This window comes from Mus caroli, unplaced genomic scaffold (assembly GCF_978045245.1).
Source record: "Mus caroli unplaced genomic scaffold, Mus_caroli_1 scaffold_2, whole genome shotgun sequence".
Taxonomy (NCBI): domain Eukaryota; kingdom Metazoa; phylum Chordata; class Mammalia; order Rodentia; family Muridae; genus Mus; species Mus caroli.
Window position 1 is genome coordinate 94,143,083 of NW_028227257.1, and position 24,664 is coordinate 94,167,746.

Below are 24,664 nucleotides of genomic sequence, written 5' to 3' on the forward strand. Positions count from 1 at the left end.
ATTAGTGATTTTATTTATTTATATTTCAAATGTTGTCCTCCTTCCTGATCTCCCCTCCACAAATCCCCATCCCATCCCTCCTCCCCTTTGTCTCTAATGTCCCCTTTGTCCATATACTCATTCCCTCTTCACCCCTCTACCATCCCCCTTCCCTGGGACAAAAAGGCTCCACAGGACCAAGAACGACCCCTCAAATAAATGCCAGATATGGTAGTCCTCTGCTACATATGTAATGGAAGCCATTGACCCACACATGTGTATTCTTTAGTTGGTGGTTTAGTGTCTGGGAGCTCTATGGTGTCCTGTTAGTTGATTAAATCATTTTTCTATGAGCCATGTAAATATGACATTTTATCTTGTCTTTGAATTTGCTTGATTGATTCTATGCTTAAGTTGTTGGGAATTTCATGTCTTTTCAGAAGCTTGAAATGAGCCACAGGAACTCAACAGTGCCAGCTGAATTCATTCTGACAGGAATTACACACAGGCCTGAGCTGCAGCTTCTGCTTTTGGGGGTCTTCATAGTCATCTACGGAGTCGCCATGATAGGCAACATGAGCATGATCATTTTGACCAAGTTGGACTCTCGCCTTCACACACCAATGTATTATTTTATCAGACACCTGGCTTTCATTGATCTTGGCAATTGCACTGTTATTTACCCCAAGATGATGGTAAATTTTGTGGTGGAACAAAATGTCATCTCTTATTATGCTTGTGCCGTGCAGATGGCATTCTACATTGCATTCATCATCAGTGAACTGTTTATATTGTCTGCCATGGCCTATGATCGCTATGTGGCCATCTGCAATCCTCTGCTCTACAGTGCAATCATGTCACAGAGGCGCTGTCACGTTCTGGTGGGCATTCCCTATCTCTACAGTATCTTCCAAGCTGTGATGATAACTAGTAAGATTTTTACATTGACTTTCTGTGACTCTAATGTCATTAGCCATTTCTACTGTGACAATGTCCCTATGTTACTTTTACTGTGCTCAAATGCAAGGGATATAGAACTGTTGATCATATTATTTTCAGCACTTAATTTGATCTCCTCCCTCTTTGTAGTCTTAGTATCTTACCTTCTTATTCTACTGGCCATATATAGAATGCATTCTGCAGATGGAAGGAAAAAGGCCTTTTCAACTTGTGGTTCTCATCTGACAGTGGTAATAGTATTTTATGGAACTCTACTCTTCATGTACTTACAGCCTAAATCCACACACTCCTTTGAAACTGACAAAATAGCCTCTGTGTTTTATACTTTAGTGATTCCAATGCTTAATCCCTTGATCTACAGCTTTAGAAACAAAGAAGTGAAGAATTCTGTTCTAAGAGTCTTTAGGTATCAATGTAAACTTTGTACTTAATCTTTAATTTGTAATTCTTGAATAAAATGTGATGAATATAAGTCAATATAATGCTCTATATTAGTATATTCCTTTCTATGGACAAAGAAGAAAACCTCATGATAATATATAGAACATTAGAATGCATCCCTTGTAGTTACACAAAATAGTTCTTAAATTACAGAACTCCAGGGGAGGGAGAACCAGTCGAGACCATATCCAGAGGTTAGGCATGGCCCCCTGCCCCTGATTGAGGGATGGGGCCACCCACCATCTCCAAAATTTTAACCCAGAATTGCTCCTGTCAAAAAAAAAAAAAAAAAAAAAAAAAAAGGATGAAGAGTGGAGCAGAGTCTGAAATAAAGGCCATCCAGAGACTTCCCAACCTGGGGATCCATCCCGCATGCAGACACCAAACCCAGACACTATTGCTGATGCCAAGAAGTGCTTGCTGACAGGAGTCTGATATAGCTGTCTCTTGAGAGGTTCTGCTAGATCCTGACCAGTACAGATGCGGATGCTCACAGCCAACCATAGGACTGAGCACAGGGACCCCAGTGGAGTAGTTAAGGGAAGAACTGATGGATCTGAAGGGGTCTTATCTGGCATCAATGGGAGGGGAGGCCCTTGGTCCTGTGAAGGCCTCATGCCCCAGTGTAGAAGAATGTTATAACAGTGAGGCGGTAGAGGGTGGGAGGTAGGGGGAGCACCCTCATAGAAGCAAGGTAATAGGGATGGGATAGAAGGTTTGCGGAGAGAGAACCTGGAAAGGGGATAACATTTGAAATGTAAATAAATAAAATATTCCATTTTGAAAAAATTACAGAACTCCATTAAATGTCACTTCCTCCTCCTAACATTTCTTGCTATTGATTCACTATATTTCCATCAGTTCCACTGAACAAATATTATACAAACAGGAGCATATGTTTACTTAAATGTCTGTGGCATGAACTTGGTTGTTTGGTTTGTAGGGAATTTTGTTTGCTACTTTTATTTTGTGTGTTGGATATTTTTCTGCTTAATCTTGATTTAACTTTATATTTTGAACTTAAACTACTGCAAATATAATCAATGTCATGTACAGAGCATGTCGGAACATGACATATCTTTAATTTGTCTGATTTTCTATCCTCTGGGCCTTTTGTATTTGATTAGAATATAATATATTTCTAAATTAATTATGATGGATGAAACTTACTGTATATTTCTATTTTTATTTATATTCAGGATGCCATGAAATTCCCATTATTTCTGGTCCTATTTTTCCTTTAAAAGGTCTCCCCAAATCTGATGTTACATTCAGAATTTTGTATGGTTTCAGGGACTATTCACAAGATCGTTAGAAGAGTTTATAAGAGACTAATAACTTTAGCAGTTTACAATTAATACAACCACCTTCTCCTGACACATACAGAGATGAATCTCACCACATGCACACTACCACCACCACTAAGCTGAGTGCTCTTTTTAGTGTTTCTTTTGCTTAGTGAATCTGGTGACAGAAATTATATATTTTGTGTGTTCTCTATTAGAATATTTGTACATTAGGTTTGAAATAAGCTAATAATGGATAGGAACATTTTCTAAGTTTCTCCAAACATGAAACCAATCTTTTGTCCTTTATTGGTATCTGTTTGTAAATCATAGCATCAACCCTATTGAGATCTGATATGTTCCCCAAACTCATGGGTTTCCAATTAATATCTGTGGTGGTTTTAATGAGACTGTTTCACAAAGGCCTGTCCTCATTGGTGGGCCTATTTGGATGGATCAGTGGATGTGGCTTTATCAAAGGAAGTATGTGACTACAGACTAGCTTTGTGGTTTCAAAGACTCATATGATTCCCATTTTGTGCTCTCTGCCTCTTGTGGATCAAAACATGAGCTCTCTGCTACTGCTGTAGTACTATGGCTGTGTGTCTGCTGTCATGCTTCCTGTCTTCACTGTCATGAAATGTAAATCTCCAATAAACACACTTTTTTATAAGTAGTCTTGGTTGTGGTATTTTTCACAGTAGTAAAGTAATGAAGACAACAGCCAAAGTGATAACAACAGTCTAAGTGATGAAATAGAGTTGGGCACTTAATGATCCAGTTAAGTTGGGTAGCAAGAGCACTTACACAGTAGAGATAAAAGACTATTAACATAGTGCATGAGGGAACAGCTTTCTTCTCCTGGTGTGGATATTGAGTAGACAGCACCCAGGTAGAAATCTTGGTCAGGAGGTTAAAAATTCCCAAATAAGAGAAACATCATTTCTATTCCCTATAAGTTGTCTTATGGCAGGTCTTTCTTTATATCTGAGAAAAATTAAGGGCTGGCATATCTGTTTAAACTTTAATTTTATGCCTCTGTGAGTATTCCCACCAGGCTCACTAAGAGAATAGAACATATCCTCTAAGGCAGGCCAAACCCTTTCCTTACTTTTAAAGCTGAAGCAGGCCTGTCAATCACACATTGGTGGCAACCAACAGCTGACTAAGTAGATTTAGGTTCCACTCAACAATAGGGGAGCAATCTCTAGTACTGGAAGCATAGTCTGCTTCTCTATGCTAGTTAGGTCATAGACCTTAAAAGAGAATCTTGCATTTTTACTTTGCTGGACCATCTGAATTTCATAGGATATTCTCAACCTTACCTTAATACCAACAGATAATTGTAATCACCATCCCTCATCATTATGACAAAATTCCTAAAGTCATGTTTGAACATTTTCATGTTTCCTCTTTAGCTATTACCCCAGATGTTTGTACAAAAGAGAGTTTATTAATTTAAAAGTTAATGTTTTGTATATGTTTTTATATTTTGAGAATTTCATGAGTGCATCATTGAATTTGTATTATTTATGCATTCCTCTTTCTTTTCAATCCTCCCATCACCTGATTCCCACTCAAATTCATTGATTCTTCTTAAGTATTATTGTTATACATATACTTATATGTGTGTATAACTACTACATCTGCATACAAAACCTAAACAAGATTTTTATGTTACTTTTCTTTATCTCAGTTATAAAATTATTTTGTTTAGTCAGATGAATACAAGGACCATAACAAAAAGAAAAGATGAAAAGAAAAGAAAAAAGAAAAAAAGAAAAAGAAAAAAGAAAAAAAGAAAAAAAGAAAAAAGAAGCTGAGACTGTAGGAAGGGACATTAGGGGATTGCCCCACCTAGGAATTCATTCTGTCTGCAGACACTAAAGCAGACATTGTTGCCATTCCCAAGAAGCACTTGCTGACAGTATCCTGGTGTGGCTGCTTTTTGGGAAGTTCAGCCAGCAGCTGACCAATGCAGATGTGGATGCTTGGAGCTAACCTTCAGACTAGGCTCAAGGACCCTCCTGTGGGAGCTGGCAGAAGAACTGGAGGAGCTGAGGAGGATTGAAAAGCCATAGGAAGAACATCAGCTGGCAAAACCACCCTGTGCTCCCAGGGACTAGAACACCAACTAAAGAGTATAGGGAGGGATCTATGGCTCTAGATAGATAAGTAGCAGATGATAGCCTTGTCTGACATCAATGGGAGGGGAGGTCCTTGGTCCAGTGGAAGTTTGATGCCCAGTATATTGAGATGCTGGAGGGATGGGTGGGAGAGAGTGGTTGGTTGGGAGAGCACCCTTATAGAGGCAAAGAAGAGGAGATGGGAGAGGTTGTGGGATGAGGGGATTGTGGAGGAGTTATCAGGAAGTGGGGTAGCATTTGAGATGTAAACAAATAGAATGGTTAATTTAAAAAATGGCTTCTTCAAGCTGGTAATTGTTGACCTTGTATCTCAGCTGCTGAAAGTTTACTAGGTTGTCACTGCTACTGCCTTTGTCTCTTAGATACTTGCATCTTAGCTTTAAATGTGAGTAGGCTAAATAACATAACCATAAATCTTAATAGTCTTTAAAGATTTGGCAAGATTCCTTTTTGTTGTTGTTCTTTTGGTTTTGTTTGGTTTTTGTTTTGTTTGTTTGCATGTTTTGTTTTTCATTTCTTTAGTAAGCACTCAAGATTGATGCTAAGCTGTGGTAACTTCCTCAAGTTCTGTTAAAATAAACATTAAAGTGCTTAATAATTTTTGTTCATTTTATAAAAATATTAATTTATGTATAATGTCAGGCTTCTAGTCTGGGCTGAATTCTCTCCCACACAACTATCAGGAGATGAAGTTTCAAATTGTGTGTTTTGTGTGTGTGTGTGTGTGTGTGTGTGTGTGCTTTTGGTAGTAAACATTTATACACTAAGGAATACAAGTTTCCCTCATTTAATGAATTTCCTCTAGGCATTTACTTATACTCTGAAATGTTCTGGGATTATTAAAAATATTGCTTGGCACCTCCCAAGGGGGAGAATATCAAAAGATGAGAGAATATATAAATTGTGTTAGATTTTCCATGTGAAAAACACATGACACGCAAGATAGATGATTCATCACAGGTAAAAATGAGTATCATGTGTCACACACACCCACAATGTTTCAATGACATATGTATTATCTAAGTTTAATAGCAAAGACACAGAAAATTATCACCATTTATTATTCAATATTCAGTGCTTTCTGCCACCAAATGTAACTAGAATATGACTTCTCTCCTATAAATTCAAATAAACCTTTTGATACTTATAGATTTCAAAGGAGAAACTAAAATATTTCCTTAAAAATCTCATTGTTTTCTTACTTTTATGTATATAAACTAAAATATATTCTTAAAATCTCATTGTTTTGTTACTTATATGAAGATGCTATGTATGTATATGTTTAACTCAAGCTGATAAAAACTGAGAGTAAAAAACAGTAAACTATAAAAATGAGAATGCCAAAGTAACATGATGAAAATATTCTTAGATTCTTACAAATATTTACGCAGTGAATACTCTCTGATAATGCCAAAAATTTTGCTTTTTATTAAAAACAAGTGTCATACAATTGTTAATGATTATTTGAGTAGATAGTAGAAATTTACAAATCCAATGTTATGGTGCATAGAATTTCCAAAAGTTCTTTGATTTTTCAATGAGATCTGACAAACTTACAATTTCTTTATAGGATAAAGTGTTGATTCAGAGCTAAAACATGGCAGTGACCCAATTCACAGTAAAAATTTTAAAAGCTATCTGATTCTTCCCATGTAAATCTAAAGCTGGTGAAAGGAAGGTCGTTGTTGTTTTCAGACTTAACAAGAAAACCAACATCCCCTTGTGTTCTCACATAATGATTGGAATGCGTTGGAAAAAAAAATGAGATCTTCCTGAGCTTTCTACGGAGATGAAGGAAAGATAGTTAAGGATGACAAAAAAGATCAGAGAATGATTACTTTTATGTATAAATATGTCATAATGCAATGCATTAACTTATATACTAACTTAAGAATTACAGAAGATAAATGTGCAAACAGTCATCTTCTTACCAAATGTAAGTTTTTCACTTCCAATAATTACAAATAATTAGGCTTATATTGCTTCGTATTACCCTCCTAGAGCATATTCATTTCAGACTGCTTCCTGGCATATAGGTCGACACAATAGATTGGTAATACTGAAGACATAGTAGGGAAAAAGAAAGCTGGTTTATGATGTGGAAAGAAATCTTTTAAATAATTTAAGTGCATATTACAATATTATGTATGTTAATTTCTATATTTTAATTTTTGTTCATGTTTCACCAGACATGGATTTTAATATAATTTTCATCATAAAAGTATTTTTCTCATTTTAAAGCACTAGATATCATGATTTTACTAATTTAATGATAACTCTCTTCTATCAAAATGCATTATACTTTATAATCTGTTCAGCTTCTGATCATTATGGCATTCAGATAAGCCCTAATTCAATAACACAGGCTTTTCTACCTTATCTCACATTTTATCATAATGTGAAGAAATTCTTATTGCCTATAGTTACCAAATAATTTACATCATATCCAGAAATTTTAAAAATATTGCTTATAATATATTTTTTTTAGTTCTTGCAGCATTTTCCCAAAATTACATTTGAATATATTATTTACTAAATACACTATAATGTTAAGTGTTGGCAACATATATCTCAAAACATGGAAATCAGGAGGGTGAGGTAAGAGGCTTGTTAAAAGTGTGAGTACAATTGAGGTGTATAATGATATCCTGTTTTGTAAAAGAAGGAGAGGGAGAACAATTCAGATAATATGTTCATAAAAATAATTCTATGAAATTTTCACATTCTCATAAAAATAATTGTGATATGGTTTATTGCTTTTATTTATACATATATTTAACATGTCAGTAGGTTGATGATTGAAATGTAAATCAATAGGTGTAAGAATTTTCATTTGTTTATACTGAAATAGCTGATTTTACTACTTTATAAAATATACAGCAATAAGTTTTTGCATGACTAAATGATGTTAAGTATAATCTTTAACTAAACTAGGATTTCTATGTGATTGTAATGATACATCAAACATTAGAAGGAAACATATATATATATTTATTTAGATATATATATAAATATATATGTATATAAATATATATTTAGAGAGAGAGAGAGAGAGAAAGAATTTATACTTGTTTCATTTTCTTTTGGGTTAGTACAGAGTTTTTGAGACAAGATTATACTGTATGCCCCAAGCTGTAATAGAAGTTTACATTCATATTACAACTAGAAATGCATAGGGAGTGTCAAAATGTTTGGCAAATGAAATCATGCACAATTAACATACACAGTCTGCTTTTGCATTTCTAACTTAATGAAATATATTGTCATTTAAGAACAAAGATTTTATAATTACATTATAATTTCATTTTAATTTTTGAATTTTGTATTGTTTATACTAATATTGTATACTAAAATCTGGCAGTTGATCATATAAGATAGCTATTGATGATATTGATATCTGTATTCTGAACAGGTTTTCTAATAAACCACGATGGGGAAACACAACCTTACAGTGGTGACTGAATTTGTCCTGATGGGCATCACTGACCGCCCTGAGCTTCAGGCCCCATTGTTTGGACTATTTCTCATTATCTATCTAATCTCACTGATAGGAAACTTGGGCATGATCATCCTCACCACAGTGGACTCCAAGCTACAAACACCTATGTACTTTTTTCTCAAACATCTGGCGATTACAGATCTTGGTTATTCTACATCCGTGGGACCCAAAATGTTAGTAAATTTTGTTGTGGATCAAAATACAATATCATTTAAACTTTGTGCCACACAGCTTTCTTTCTTTCTTGTGTTCATTGTTAGTGAGCTCTTTATTTTGTCTGCTATGTCCTATGACCGCTATGTGGCTATCTGTAAGCCTTTGCTCTATACTGTCATTATGTCACAAAAGTTATGTTGGGTACTAGTGGCAATTCCTTATCTCTATTGCACATTTGTTTCTCTTCTAGTCACAGTTAAGATTTTCACTTTGTCTTTCTGTGGCTATAATGTCATCAGTCATTTCTACTGTGACAGTCTCCCCTTGTTACCTCTGCTCTGCTCAGATACACATGACGTTGAACTGATAATTTTAATCTTAGCAGCCTTTGATTTGATTTCATCTCTTCTGGTTGTCCTTGTGTCTTACCTGCTCATCCTCATAGCCATTGTGAGGATGAACTCTGCTGAGGGCAGGCGGAAGGCTTTCTCCACCTGTGGGTCCCACCTGACAGTCGTCATTGTCTTCTATGGGACTTTGATATTTATGTATGTGCAGCCTAATTCCAGCCACTCCTTTGAAACTGATAAAGTGGTTTCCATATTCTACACACTGGTGATCCCTATGTTGAATCCCTTGATCTATAGTTTGAGAAACAAAGATGTAAAATATGCTCTGAAAAGGACATTGAGTAATTTGTGTAAGTTATTTTCTTTGGCATTTCATAAAATATAATTTTTTCTTGTGCACTGCTTGTTCCATGTGCATTCAGAAAATATAAAAAAAAAGTTTCAATGTGAATTTAAACAATATACTATATTTATATTACATTTACTGCTAAGCATAGACTTATAATGCAAACAAAATTAAAAAAAAGTAAATGTATCTTTTCTATAATAAGTTGATTTTATAAAAAAGTTGAGAGAATATAAACCCTCATGCCATCACTTAAAGATAACACACAGATACACACACACACACACACACACACACACTAGCTCTAAGAATAGTGACCCAATGAAGTATCATGGGAAATAATTATTTATATATATATATATATATATATATATATATATATATATATATATATGTGTGTGTGTGTGTGTGTGTGTGTGTGTGTGTGTGTAAATGTATATGTATATGTGTGTGTATGTATGAATCTGTTTCTTATGTGTTTATCACCTTTGAAATAAAGCTTGAGATGCCTGTCCCTGTTATGCTAATTTGTCTAAGTAATTGCTTTCTCTCAGACTTAATCTTTACTTTTCAATATAGTATTTTTTACTTGTATTCCATAATGCTTGTTTACATAAAATGGAATTCCTATTACTTTGCCCAAAGACTATCTCAAACACTATTACTGTCTTAGTTCTTTGTCAATATTTTCATTTCAACATATAATTCTGTTACTTTTACCTAAGTAAGACAAAGACCCTTACTTTCCCACGATCCAGTCACACTCAACCCATTTTCTTCACAATCTGAGACCTTTCGTTTAAGATCAGTACTCTGAACTATTATAAATGAGCTGAAGCACTTGCTTGTATTTCTCTGCTGGCCCTATTTAGTAACTGTCTGCCCAGAATTACAATTTTTTAAATTATCTACAGAGATATGCTAACTACTTAATAGAACATAATTTTTATATCTCTCTATAAGAAGATCAAATTAAAGTAATTTTGTATATTTTCAACATGTTTATATATCATAACATTAACCAATATTTAATATGATTACATTGATTCTCATTGATTGGTCATATCAACGTATTACTCAGCTTATCATTAGCAAATCAAGTGATTGTATATATTTCATTTCTTTCTACTTGATCTATACAATTATCCTTTGATGTTGTTAGCTCCTCAGAGTTACAGTGAGTCTGATGTATAAGAATTTGTCTTGTATTTTACACATAATTGTTTAATGTCATTTTCCAAACAATATATTATTTTTCATGTAAGCATGCATTTTTGAAAACTAGTTACCAGATTCTTTAGAAGTATCATGTTATATTCATTCTTCAAGCTAGAAAGAAGTAATGCACCAAATTAATTCAAAACTATGTACAGATATAAATAGCATTAGCATAAATAATATTAGGGTAGCTACATAGGCTGGCACAATGTGATATTGTATTATTTAAACTATTTTTATTATTTAGGCAGCAACCTGCACTACACTCAGCTTACCATAGAACTCACTATGTATACAGAATCATATAGAATGTATAGTAATTCTCCTCCTTTCTTCTAAGTACTGTGATTAAATGTCTTAGCTCTGACACCAGCTGTGCTTTCTTTTCAAACTGAGAATTATTTCTTCACTTGACTTCATTAAAAATAATTTTATGAGCTGAAGACATACTGCAGCATTAAGAGCTCATATTGCTCATGCATAGGATCTTAGTTCATTTCCCAGAAAATATGCTAGGAGAATCACAACTGTTTGTAATCTAGTTCCAGTCATCTGTCTTCCATAGGAATTAAACCCATCTAGTGCACGTAAACTCATCAGAGAACATGTAAACATATAAAATAATAAATACTTTAAAATTATATATGTATCCAAAGAAAGTTTAAATGGTAATGTCACCACAAAAATGCAAAAGAAAAAAAATCAAAGTATATTATCACATATAGTTAAATAGTACATATAATGGGTACAGTGAAAATTGAATTTAAGATAATCAAACTACTAAGGACTTACAGGTAATATTTTTGAGTCGCATATGTCAGATGGGCCAGAGACACTGTTAGCAGAATTTAACAGTAAATAGTTAGAAAAATACCAAAGAAAATAAGGAGAAGAAGGAGGAGGAGCATTGAGGAGGAGGAGGGGGGGAGCATCGAGGAAGAGGAAGGAAGAGGCAGAGGAAGGGGGAGAAGAAAGGTAGAGGAGGAATGCAGAGGAGAAGGAGGAAAAAGAAGAAGAAGAGGGGAGAAAGAGAAGGAGGGGGAGAAGAAAGGAAAAAGAGGAGAAAGTAGACATGGACAAGGAAGAAGATGAAAAGAGCAAGAACATGAACATAAGAACAGGAGAAGAGAGGGGGAGAGGGAGAAGAGTGGAATGGAAAGTAGAGTTTCTTGATTTATGTCTCTAATGTTCAGCTAAAACATGGCAAAAGAAGACTGAAAAGATAATTTTTCATAAATATGCTAGCCAATGATCTGTAGAATTGAATTCCACAGGGAGAAAATAAGAGATAAAGTTTCCTCCACAGAAAGAAAGAAAGAAAGAAAGAAAGAAAGAAAGAAAGAAAGAAAGAAAGAAAGAAAGAAAGAAAGAAAGAAAGAAAGAGAGAGAGAAAGAAAGAAAGAGAGAAAGAAAGAAAGAGAGAAAGAAAGAAAGAGAGAAAGGAAAAGAAAGGAAAGGAAAGGAAAGGAAAGGAAAGGAAAGGAAAGGAAAGGAAAGGAAAGGAAAGGAAAGGAAAGGAAAGGAAAGGAAAGGAAAGGAAAGGAAAGGAAAGGAAAGGAAAGGAAAGGAAAGGAAAGGAAAGGAGGGAGGGAGGGAGGAAGGAAGGAAGGAAGGAAGGAAGGAAGGAAGGAAGGAAGGAAGCTGGTTTTCTCCTTACTGCTTGGACTTAAATAGTTTTGTATCAGCTTCAGCCACCAAGGAAGTTATTTAACAAGGAGAAACACAATGAGCATTTTCTGGGAGTTTCTGTCAATACCTGTTATCACACCATTGACCAGTCTGATATGGGGATTTGCTACATTCTAAACTGAACATGGCCCAAATGTCTAAAATTAAAAACTCGATTGATAACACATGCCCGAGAGGATGTGGAACAAGAGGAACTCTACTATGGGTTGGAGTACAACTGCTTTTTGTACAACTGCTTGTATGTACAACTGCTTGTAACTGCATTTGTACAACTGCTTTCAAAATCAGTTTGGTGGTTTCTCAGAAAACTTGGACTAGCACTACCTTAAGACCAGCTACACCACTTCTGGGCATAAACCCAAAAGATGCTCCATCATCTCACAAAGACACTTGCTCAACTATGCTTTATTCATAATAGCCAGAAACTAGACACAACCTAAATCTCCCTCAGCTGAAGAATGGATAAAGAAAATGTGTTACACTTTGGTAGTACCCAATTAAAAACTGCATTGCACAGCCCTCTTCTCTATCTTCTGGCTCTTTATATTCAGTCTTCATTTGTGTACCCATTGAAGTATCGACTAGGTGCTAATCAATACTTTCAATCAATGCACTGAAAACTATGGTCACATGCATAGAAACATGGTTAAACTCAGTGAGCCTCGATTTGGAGGCCCTCTTCCTTTTTTTCCCAATTTTTTATTAGGTATTTTCTTCATTTACATTTCAAATGATATCCCAAAAGTCCCCCATAACCCACCCCCCGATCCCCTAACCACCCACTCCCACTTCTTGGCCCTGGCATTCCCCTGTACTGGGGCATACCAAGTTTGCAAGACCAAGGGTCCTCAGTTCCAAATGATGGCTGAATAGGCCACCTTCTGCTACATATGCAGCTAGAGACACAGCTCGGGGGGGGGGGGGTACTGGTTAGTTCATATTGTTGTTCCACCTATAGGGTTGCAGACCCCTTCAGCTCCTTGGGTGCTTTCTGTAGGTCTTCCATTGGGGCCCTGTGTTCCATCCTCTTCTGTATTTGCCAGGCACTGGCATAGCCTCACAAGAGACAGCTATATCAGGGTCCTTTCAGCAAAATCTTGCTGGCATATGCAATGGTATCTGCGTTTGGAGGCTGATTATGGGATAGATCCCTGGGTGCAGCAGTCTCTAGGTGGTCCATCCTTTCATCTCAGCTCCAAACTTTGTCTCTGTAACTCCTTCCATGAGTGTTTAGTTCCCAATTCTAAGAAGGGGCTAAGTGTCCACACTTTGGTCTTCATTCTTCTTGAGTTTCATGTGTTGGAGGCCCTCTTCTTGACCTCTTCTCTGGAAAAGATACTTTCTGCTGTTCTCAGCATTTGTTTGGATCTGAGGCCTCGTGAGCATTCCCACTTTCATGTCAATTATGTATAATTCTCATTCAGGCCATGTTTAGTCAGCCATGTTGGTAAGACTTTAAGTGTATAGTTCCTTATATAGTCAGGCATGAAAGCATGTAGTTAGTATCATAGAACATACAAGAAATATAGATTGAGAAGTTCATATTTATGCATTTAGGAGTATGCATGCACATGCACACACACACAAACACACACACAAATGTAATAAGAATTAGGAAAAAGAAAGGCCATGAATTTGAAAGAGAGTAAGGGAGGTTTTGAGTAAAGAATTATAAACTCAAAAATATTAATTTTAAATATATTTTTAAAAACATAAAACGTATGTAATAAGTAAATACAAATGGATATAGTGAAGAAACTCATAGAATAATAGAACTAGGAGGGAAATTCAAAGAGGCCCAGTGTTGTGGATAGCCCTGGGGCTAATTATTTCAGTTCTCCTGTGAGTGGTTGTGAACAAGGAAGGAGTTAGCACTCAGGTGATTTCCTGTAAACATGCTTCCCACCTTAATTTGTAAAATAAAGGAGAGCTGATAATTGGGCAAATAAAAGGGAAGGTGGAGTGGAAGGTGAGGAGAGAGAAGAAGGAGAAAATGGAAGAGGGAGAGGACACAGAGGAGGAGGAAGAAGAAGAAAAGCATAGAAGCACATGGCCTGGAGAAATTAAAGTTCTGAGGGGAAGGTGGTAGTGTAGCAGTAGATCTGCCCAATCTAAGTGCACAACATGTAATCATATTAACTGAGTTGTGTTTTCATTGCCGGGACATATTTGGGATGACATTTACTGCAACAGCCCAAAGATAATAATTTTAGTAAATGTATGAAATTATCAAAGAACAAATTCATTTAAGTTTGTAAAAAAAATTCAAGAATAAAACAATAACAGTAAAATAATAGTACAATGGCTTCACATACTGTAAACTCCTAAGCTTATAAAGAGAAAAATCATCAAGTTCCAAGTTAAGACTGTAAAAAAATAATAATAAGCTCACTTCATTAAACCCCCATTTGTTGAGAAGTTCATGAGTAATTAAAATGTTTGCAACTGGTATGACAGGAAAGACAGAACCCCACAATACATTAAGACTAATTAGCAGCATGCTACTCTTCTATGCTGGGTCATTATGAACATTGAAATGAGAAAAAAATTTCCATGAAATGAACAAAACAATTGCCTTTCACAAAAGGAAACATTTGAATATTGTGTTCTCCATAATTTTAAAATTGCCAGTGGCCAAATTCCATCTGCACACAGTTTTTTTTTTCTTTTTTTTTTTTTGTTTTTTTTTTAATTGAAGAGAGTGGCCTCTTGGGAAGTAAGGATTGAGGGGATTGCAATTTAGTAAATATGATGGAAGTGACTGAGGGGGATCACATAGAAAGGTGTTAGCAGTTAGGGGAAAGCACTAGGTGGAGTTTAATTTCCAGGATGTGTTACTGGCACACAGTGAAAAGGAAGGTCAAATAGTTAGACGGATTGAGGTGTTGACCCTATTCCTGTAATGTATTTTACTAGATATACATATTCTCTTTATAATCTCTAAAGTCCTTGTTGATAAAAAAATACAACATTCCACATACTAGTCTCTAAAACACCAAATGACACATACTATAAATGTGAAATGTATACATGTTCAGTGATTCAGTACCCAGGGAGATGTGACCATTCCAACATAGGTTGGTTTTCATATCTTATTTGCTTTCCTTGGCCTGTGTATAGTTAGGAATGGTCCATAATTTTTTCAGTGATCTTTGACTATTTGGGAAGGACTGTTTTCCAGTGGAGTAAACAGGTTTTTTGTATATTGAGCTGGTTTGCAGTTCACTCATATTCACTGTTTTGTCTCTCTCCATTGTCATTACCAGTTTCAGACTTAATTTAACTTCAAGTTACTGGATATATACACAGCAAAGGAGAAACACTCCACTTTTTCCCTTGATTCTTAGGATCTTTTGCAGATCTACCTTCTTTTTTAATCTTTCCATCCCCTTAAGTGTATTTTACATGGAATTTCAAGGTGATTTACAGTTTAATAGTGGTGAAGAAGTATTAAAAAAGTATAGCAAAGTAAAAACAAAATTCGAGGCTTTTGGGCCCAGGCTTGGGAGTGTAGCCTTTGTGGCTTAGTGCTCCAGGTGCTGGTCATAAAACAGATAGCGACATTCCTTCCTCCACCCACCTGCTTCCTGGGTTCAATTCAAAGAATGGCACCCTGACCATTACTGGAACCTGCAATGCAAATGTGCGATCTTTAGGGGCTCTTAGATTGTTAGGGGCTTTTGCTCTTAGAAACTGTCTTGAGAGATAACCTGACACTTGTGACTTTATACTTCCTTGTGACTCTTAACTGGTATTTTTGGTATTTTCCAACAACGCCCTCCCCACCTCCTTGAGTTGTGGTTTCTTCCTTTAAATACCCCCTTACTCAGCTACTCAGGGCGCCATGGTCCTCTACCCCTGCGTAGTGTATGACCATGGGCCCAAGAACGCTCTCGAATAAAAATCCTCTTGCAATTGCAGCAAGACCGTTTCTTGTGTGATTTGGGGTGTCGCCTCTCCTGAGTCAGAACGTGGGGGAGTCCTCACGTTGTGGGTCTTTCAGTGGAAAATGTAACTGTTTATCGAGACTGTTGGGAAAGTCAAATATAAATCAATGCTCACTACACAACATAGACCAATATACCCACTTCTCTCCAAACATTATAAAACTAGAACACTCATTGTCTTCATGAATTAACTGCCTTAGGAATAGAAATCAAACACAGGATTGCCACATAAAATCAATTTAAACTGTTGTGTTTGCAACTGATTTACTGTAATTAAGTTACTTAAGCTTTTCTTATATTTTACTTATTACAATTATTTTTCTGGAGACAAAAAGTCATTTAATAGAAATGTAAACTGTAGAATATCTTTTTAGATTCAAGAAAATAAAAACACCTGACCTATTGGCCAAATACTGTTACAGTCCTGGATGCCTATTTGCTATAAAACATTCTTCCACATCAGAAGGACTGGATTATCATATCATGAGAGTATTCCATGATGTTCAAGATCACAATGCAATTAAACTTATCTGCAAAATTACATTTATAACAAAATATTATTGCTTTAAAATTGTTGACTAATAGAAAGAAAAATCTAAGAAAATCTGATGTGTAATATGTACTGATAAAATCGAGTAAGTTATTCTCTTCTTCAATAGTAGATAATGAGAAACAAGGAATGTTTGCATACTTAACTTATTATTATAAGCTCAAAGGGAACGCTTATAATAATCACAATAAAAGGCTTCTTTTTAAACAGTAAAATAAAACAAACTAAACACACAAACAATGACTTTTCCAATTGACAAATTGCTACCTATGACCAAACACTATGTATGATATTGAATTTAACATTTCCCTATGAATAAAAGATTATGAATTAAATCACCATTTATTGGTAATTAAAATTTTTAAAAATATGGCTAAGAAAAGTGAAAAAATACTGGATGACACTTTGAATTAATTTGCTAGCACAGTGTGTTTGTATGTGTGTGTAAGTGAACATGTGTATACAAATGCAATCATGAGTAAAACATTCCATGCATGTTTTTTAACCACAGTGCTCAAGGATAGCTCACAAGAACACCTCAGATGTCCTTCCTTGCATTTCAGTTTATTTAAAAAGGCAGCCTTATTTATAATAGCCAGAAGCTGGAAAGAACCCAGATGCCCCTCGACAGAAGAATGGATACAAAAAATGTGGTACATTTACATAATGGAGTACTACTCAGCTATTAAAAGGAATAAATTTATGAAATTCCTAGGCAAATGGTTGCACCTAGAGGGCATCATCCTGAGTGAGGTAACACAATCACAAAGGAACTCAAATGATATGTACTCACTGATAAGTGGATATTAGCCCAGAAACTTAGTATACCCAAGATATAAGATACAATTTGCAAAACACATGAAACTCAAGAAGCAAGACGACCAAAGTGTGGACACTTTGCCCCTTCTTAGAATTGGAAACAATCACCCATGGAAGGAGTTACAGAGACAAAGTTTGGAGCTGAGACAAAAGGATGGACCATCTAGAGACTGCCATGTCCAGGGATCCATCCCATAATTAGCCTCCAAACGATGACACCATTGCACACACTAGCAAGCCTTTGCTGAAAGGACCCTGATATAGCTGTCTCTTGTGAGACTATGCCGGGGCCTAGCAAACACAGAAGTGGATACTCACAGTCAGCTATTGGATGGATCACAGGGCCCCCAATGGAGGAGCTAGAGAAAGTATCCAAGGAGCTAAAGAGATCTGCAACCCTGTAGGTGCAACAACATTATGAACTAACCAGTACCCCGGAGCTCTTGACTCTAGATGCATATGTATCAAAAGATGGCCTAGTTGGCCATCACTGGAAAGAGAGGCCCATTGGACATGCAAACTTTATATGCCCCAGTACAGGGAAACGCCAGGGCCAAAAAAATGGGAATGGGTGGGTAGGGAAGTGGGGGGAGGGTATGGGGGACTTTTGGGATAGCATTAGAAATGTAATTGAGAAAAATACGTAATAAAAAAATATTAAAAAAAAAAAGAAGAAAGGCTCTTTTTTAAGGCCATCGATGGCAACCTAGTTAGCCTGTGACTGCCTGTGTATTCTCCTTTCTGTGGTTTTCTGAAGCACCACTGATATTACAGTAGGTCAGGTTCAGAATTTTCATCAGTTCTGGACATTTAATTCAGAGACATATTGAGGTATTAATCTCAGGTTGGCCATACTTGTTCAGGGAGCACTTTTGCCCACTGAGTTGTTTCCAAGCACTTGCTAGAATTTTGTTGTAAATTTTACACAGTGTTAAAGGATATTAGTCTACAGATATTTCCATTGTTGTATCTATGACTGATTTCATTTTAAGAGTAACAATGACACTTTAACTGAAGGTAAAGAATTTCCTACACTCCTGTTTTAAAAATAGTAATTTGAGAGAAAGTGGTGCTACTTCTTCACTGAAAATTAGGGGTAATTCAGAAGCTAAAACCACAGAGATAACTTCAGTAATCTGAAAAACAAGGCTATCTCCCTAGCACAACCTTAATTCATAGGTCCATCATAGTGAAAAGAAGGTATTAATTATATCAGGCAGAATAGCATGGGAAGAAACAATCACTAGTTTTCTTTCCTATGTGTTTTTAAAGAAATATAATTCTACAGACCTACATAGATCAAATAATTTCTGGAAGAGTTACATAAAATACTTGGAGAGATATCAAAACCAGTTTTCTGGAAATCAAACATAGATAAACTATATTATAAATATATGAGCCATGAATCACTACTATTCACTATGGGCTTATTAGAAGCATTGTGTCTCATGGGGTGTTTTTCTGAATCAACTCATATTTATTTGTCTGTGATATGTAAATGTATTGTTCCTTTTATTTATGGGTTACAAAAGAATAGTAAAATTAAAAATTCTATCATGTTATCAGTCTAAGATGCTCATGCAGTTAATAAATTTGTGATTTTCATCATTTAATAATATGGATTGGTCCATATGTTCCATTAGCCTAAGGAATGGATCATTTTTCTTTTCCTAATATTATATTCAAATAACAATTAGTAGATGCACAAGACACTCTACCATCCCAAAGGAAATCATGTACAACTTGTTTATCCATTTGTATTTGAACTGCAATACAGTGAGTCCCATGAGACCAGAAAGGGACTTAAATCTATTCTGTCACAAACTAAGAAGCTCACAGCAGCAAAACTCCTAAGCAAGGTCTCCACACAGGTAAGAAGGAACAGTGGGCTTTGATAGGTTTTAAAGACATACTTAAACTCAACTATTTCCAAAGACCTAAATATTAATAGTATTAGTGCCCAGAGAAGACCTTTTATTCAGTTTCTATTAGTCTCTGTTCATTATTCTGAATGGGCATCTAAACCCACTGCCTTGCTCTTCAGCCATCCATTTTAACAAGAATCATTCTCTATCATTATCCATCTGGGTTCACCTCTGCCTCATAGTCCATGTTTACTTGGGTTGACTTTCCTGAAGATGTGGCACAATATAGCGTTTATGGGACTATATTCCTATGCTGGATGAGTTACCTGGAGCTTAACTTTGCCACTTATATAAAGGTCACCTTTTTAAAATGATTGCAGCCTCTAATCCTCAGTTTGCTTGAATCCTAGGTGAGTGGGAAAGAGATGACTATCTACTTCCTAGTGTACTGAGAGCATCACATGAATTTGGGTCTATAAGGAGATTAAAGTATATCCAGCACAAAATGTTTTTTTCCTTTTTCTCTTGAAATTTATATTTGTTCTACTGGTTTCTTTCCATATTTCTCTCCAGGTATTTTAAAACAGTCAGGATATTCAGGACCATGCTTTCACAAAACAGAGATGTACAATTCAGAGGTCATTAGAAATAGTGATTCAACACGGACAATTGTCGAAAAAATCAAACTGAGATGTTAGGATATTCTGAAATAAGCCTCTCGAATTAGATTTCGCACTTTAGGAAACAAGCTGATATGTACATTCATCCATAACCAGAGATGTCCTAACTGCTATGTGATTGTAAAAAATTACATGTAAGGTATTTCTAATCATTCTTTAAGCATGTGTCTGACTTGTTTAGAAAAAGACATTTCCTGTTATTTATATCTGTCTATATCTATATTTATGTATATATCCTGTAGATGTACACATAAACATAGATATCTTATCTAGCTCTACATCTATATCATCTATATCTATATCTAGCTATAGTATGTGTGTGTTTATGTGTGTTTGAGGATGTGTGTGCTTTTAAAATTGAAAATTTAAAAAGGAGAAATAAAATTAAAAACTTTTTTACCTAGTTACAAACTTGACAACAAATGAAGTAGATATTCTTTCTTTTATCACAGTGAGTGCTTACGGCTGAATATGATGGCACATGCCTATAACCCTATCTCTCAGCTCTCACAGGTATTAGCAGCAGGATTGTAAATTCTTGGATGTTTTAAGCCACGTAGTTAATGTGAAGCCAGACAAGACTACAGAAGGTTCTGTTGATGCAGAGACAGGATAAATACAAATTCCAGACCACTCTGAGCAAGACCCAGTCTCAAAACAGAACAAAATATGAAAACAAAATTAAAAGCATTTAATACTCTTTTATTATTCTGCCCCTGGTAAAGCCCACTGTACCATAGTTTTTTAGATATAAATGTTGTCTTCTATATTTCTCTTGGATGAAGCAGAACGGGTTAGGTTGAAGAAACCATACTATACATGTCATTCTATAGGCTCTCTGACATACAGGATTTTAGAGATAACTTATGTTAAACTTACTTCCTGCACAGATCGACACATTTGAGCCAAATGGAGAAATCCAACCACAGTTCGAGGATCCAGGTCACTGAATTTATTCTCTTGGGACTCACCAACAACCCAGGCCTCAAAGCACCACTCTTTGTAATATTTTTAATCATATATTTGGTAACACTGATGGGCAATCTGGGCATGGTTATCCTGACTCATGTAGACTCAAAACTACATACTCCTATGTACTTTTTTCTGAGACATTTATCAATCACAGATCTTGGTTACTCTACAGTTATTGGTCCAAAAATGATGGTAAATTTTGTTATGCAGCAGAATATCATTTCCTACACAGGGTGTGCTGTGCAACTGACATTCTTTGAGATTTTCATTATTACTGAACTGTTTATCCTCTCAGCCATGGCTTATGACCGATATGTAGCCATCTGCAAACCTCTTCTCTACGTGATCATCATGGCAGGGAAAGTACGTTGGGGGCTGGTACTGGTACCCTATCTCTATAGCCTATTTGTGTCCTTACTTCTCACAATTAAGTTATTTACACTGTCCTTTTGTGGCTCTAACATCATCAGTTACTTTTATTGTGACTGTGTCCCTCTGATATCTCTGCTCTGTTCTGACACACATGAATTAGAACTGATTATTTTAATTTTCTCAGGCTGCAATTTACTTTCCTCCCTCCTCATTGTGCTGGTGTCTTACATGTTCATTTTTGTGGCAATTCTCAGGATGAACTCCAAGGAGGGGAGGTCCAAAGCCTTCTCCACGTGCAGCTCTCATCTGACAGTAGTGGTTGTGTTCTACGGAACACTGCTGTTTATTTACCTGCAACCCAAATCTAGTCATACTTTTGAAATTGATAAAATGGCCTCTGTGTTTTATACACTAGTCATTCCTATGCTCAATCCATTGATATACAGCCTAAGAAACAAAGAAGTAAAGGAGGGCCTTAAGAGAACTCTTACTCAAGGACTCAGAATCCACACTTAATATCTCAATTCAGGTGCATAGCTTCCATACTATGTCAGACCGTGAGACACATGAGATTATCAAATAGCAGAAATGCACAACTAGATTAAGTCTCTTTTTTCATTTCTTACATGAAAACCTCTTTTCTTTCCAACACAAAAGAATAAAAAATAGGACTAACAAAATAAAATCTTGAAAAGACAATCATGATCCCATGGGAAACAGTAGTTTATAAATATGGGAAAATGTAGAAATGCAGGATTTTTTGTTGTTTAAATTTCATCTTGTAAAAGAAAAAATAAAGGTTAATTAAAATGAATCAATATAAAGTATAGAATTGGTAACCTACATTTTACAGCTGTCACTCTGTACTTAAATTAAATAAGATTATAACATAAAGAACATACCAGTTGAACTGGAGGCAAGAAAAAAATGTGATCAATGTAATTACAACAGAAAATCAATTTAAAAAGTTAAAGGTAAAGGTCAAAGTAAAGAATAGATCTAGGATAAAATTTCAATCAATGTTAGATAATACTTTATATATCAAGGAAAATTATACACAGAAAGATGTTTTTTATTTATTTATTTATTTTTTTTTTTAGAAACCATGAAGAGTTATCATGAGTAAGTTCAGAACCACTTGGTACAATATTTTAAGACCAAAATCCTCAAATGAATTATGGTAATCTATCTATATGCTGCTACAGTATGAATATATATATATATGTTTATACAGTGAAGATAACTAGAACTGAAGGAGCAGTTGTGTGACCATCATAGGTGTCTTTTTTCCATTGAAAGCTGACATAAAATGTGATAGATTTCTGAAACACTATGGTGCTCTTATGTCTCTAAAAAAACCATAACCCGTATCCTCCATAGACCCTGTCACAGACAGCTTGAGCTTTTCTCTCACACTTCTATAATCAGATACTAATATATTCTTTTCTTTGATGAACTTTCTCAATTATGTTTAAATTTCTCCATAAAATAAGAAGTCATTTGGACATTAAACTGCTAAGCATAATTGGTTCAGCAAAGAATACCCTGTTAAGATATAGCCTAAGTATTTATATGGTTCATTCCAATTCAATAAAATGTATTTTAAAATCAAAGTACAATTTTAACACTTGTGGTTTTTTTTTTTACTATGTATCAAGTTTTAATACTTTTAAAAACTACTACCACAAATGTCTACAAGGAATAAAAAGAAAATGTTTCATGGGCGACTTTATGCTTCTACTTTAGAGTAAAGAAAACTTTCACAATTTTTAAAACATTATTAATTAAGAACAGGATCAAAGGACTCACAAATATATTAAAACTTTACTACACAAGAGCTGACAATTTAAATCAGACACAAGACTTCCAACAAATAGATATTCTAAAATGTATGTACTATAACAGATCCATGGGTTATCTAAGAATTTTGATTAATTAAATCATAGTTAATATTCTTATATCTATGTACTGGTAAGAATATGTTTTACTGGGTCTAGAATAAAATACATTCATTGAATTATAAGTAGGTATAATCAAAATAACATTAAAATACAAATTAATATATATACACAAGTTGAAATATTATTCAGAAATAGCACAAAATAAAAGATCTACATATTCATTAACATTGATAAATACCAATATCACTAAATAATTCCTATGGTATATTTAAATTAATTTGTAAAACAATTACATTAATTTATTATTCCTGGATTGTGGTATGAAAGAATTAATCATGATGAAAAACTAGATGTCATTTTAGGTTGATATAATATTATGTTTCCTGTAAAACATTTTTGAAATGTCATAGGCATTTTTTATATACTTTTTAATTTGTTTAAAATATTTACATTAGTTCTTTGATAATTTGGTACCTACTTTTATCATATTTGCTCTCTCCCCTTAACTCTTTTCATTTCTATCCACTTTCCATTTATTACCCATTTTGTGTCTTTTTTATTCTCACTTCAAGGATAATCTTTCTAATTGATCATGGTTGATTTATCAGGGGATCCATTTTTATAGAAACTTGACCCTTCCTCTACCAGAAGCTAATGTAGAGGAATTTTAATACAGCAAACTGGCTGCTCTGGCAAGAGATCACATCCAAAATAGCTTTTAGGTCTATGTGATCCAGCTGGAATTCAAACATGCCCAAGACTACAGTATGGTCTGGCTCAATACAGACACAAGTTTGGTATACAACTTTAATCTCAAACAATTAAAGGTTAGTTCTAGAAGGAAGCAGGAATGTTTGGAAGTGATATCTAATTGGTGGAGGAGAGCTCTGTGAGTGCAGTACAGCTGAATTCAGGCAATGCAATGGAGTTCAGTTTAATTCAGTCAGTTGGGAGTCAGTGCAGTGAGTACAATGCAATGCAGGATAGTTGGATTTGTGCAGATAAGTGCATGTCAGCAGAAGCAGTTGAAGCTGGAGAATAAGAAGAAGAAACCAGAAGATTAAAACTAATTGCCAGAGTTAGTTTAATGCCAAGCAGAGCAATTCAGAGAGAAGCTGAGAGAAGACAGATTGAGTTAGTCAGCTTGGAGAGGAATTTTAGACAAAGCCCCTGAATTGAACCAGCCTGATGGAATTTAAAAAGAACTGGAAAGGGTGAGCTTATTCACCAGTAAACTCTGAGATGACAATTACTTCAGATGATTAAAATTACTCCTCAATCTAAACAATTTCCAACTGTTTAAAACTTGGTGCCCAACTCCCCTTTTCATGCTAGCATTTTATCAGTCTTAGTGTTAGCAACCAGGTGCATCCATGGACAACAAGAGGCAACTTCACAGCAATCAGGCTTCTTTACAACCAGCTGTGGCCGACCCAGTGTTAAGACATATCATCTCTAGGCAACAGTGTCGTCCCTGTGTCATATCC

General features: G+C 35.2%; 3 protein-coding genes across 3 annotated transcripts; all 3 read left to right on the forward strand.

Annotated features, from left to right (window-relative positions):
• The first annotated feature begins 407 nt into the window (after positions 1 to 407).
• Positions 408 to 1,370, forward strand: LOC110289822 (olfactory receptor 8K5-like). The gene has a single exon (XM_021156210.1). The coding sequence runs from the start codon at positions 408 to 410 to the stop codon at positions 1,368 to 1,370; it is 963 nt and encodes a 320-aa protein (XP_021011869.1).
• Positions 1,371 to 8,243: 6,873 nt separating this feature from the next.
• LOC110288714 (olfactory receptor 8K3-like) lies at positions 8,244 to 9,203 on the forward strand. The gene has a single exon (XM_021154988.1). The coding sequence runs from the start codon at positions 8,244 to 8,246 to the stop codon at positions 9,201 to 9,203; it is 960 nt and encodes a 319-aa protein (XP_021010647.1).
• An 11,638-nt stretch (positions 9,204 to 20,841) lies between these two features.
• LOC110289495 (olfactory receptor 8K1-like) lies at positions 20,842 to 21,792 on the forward strand. The gene has a single exon (XM_021155720.2). The coding sequence runs from the start codon at positions 20,842 to 20,844 to the stop codon at positions 21,790 to 21,792; it is 951 nt and encodes a 316-aa protein (XP_021011379.2).
• The last annotated feature ends 2,872 nt before the right edge of the window (positions 21,793 to 24,664 follow it).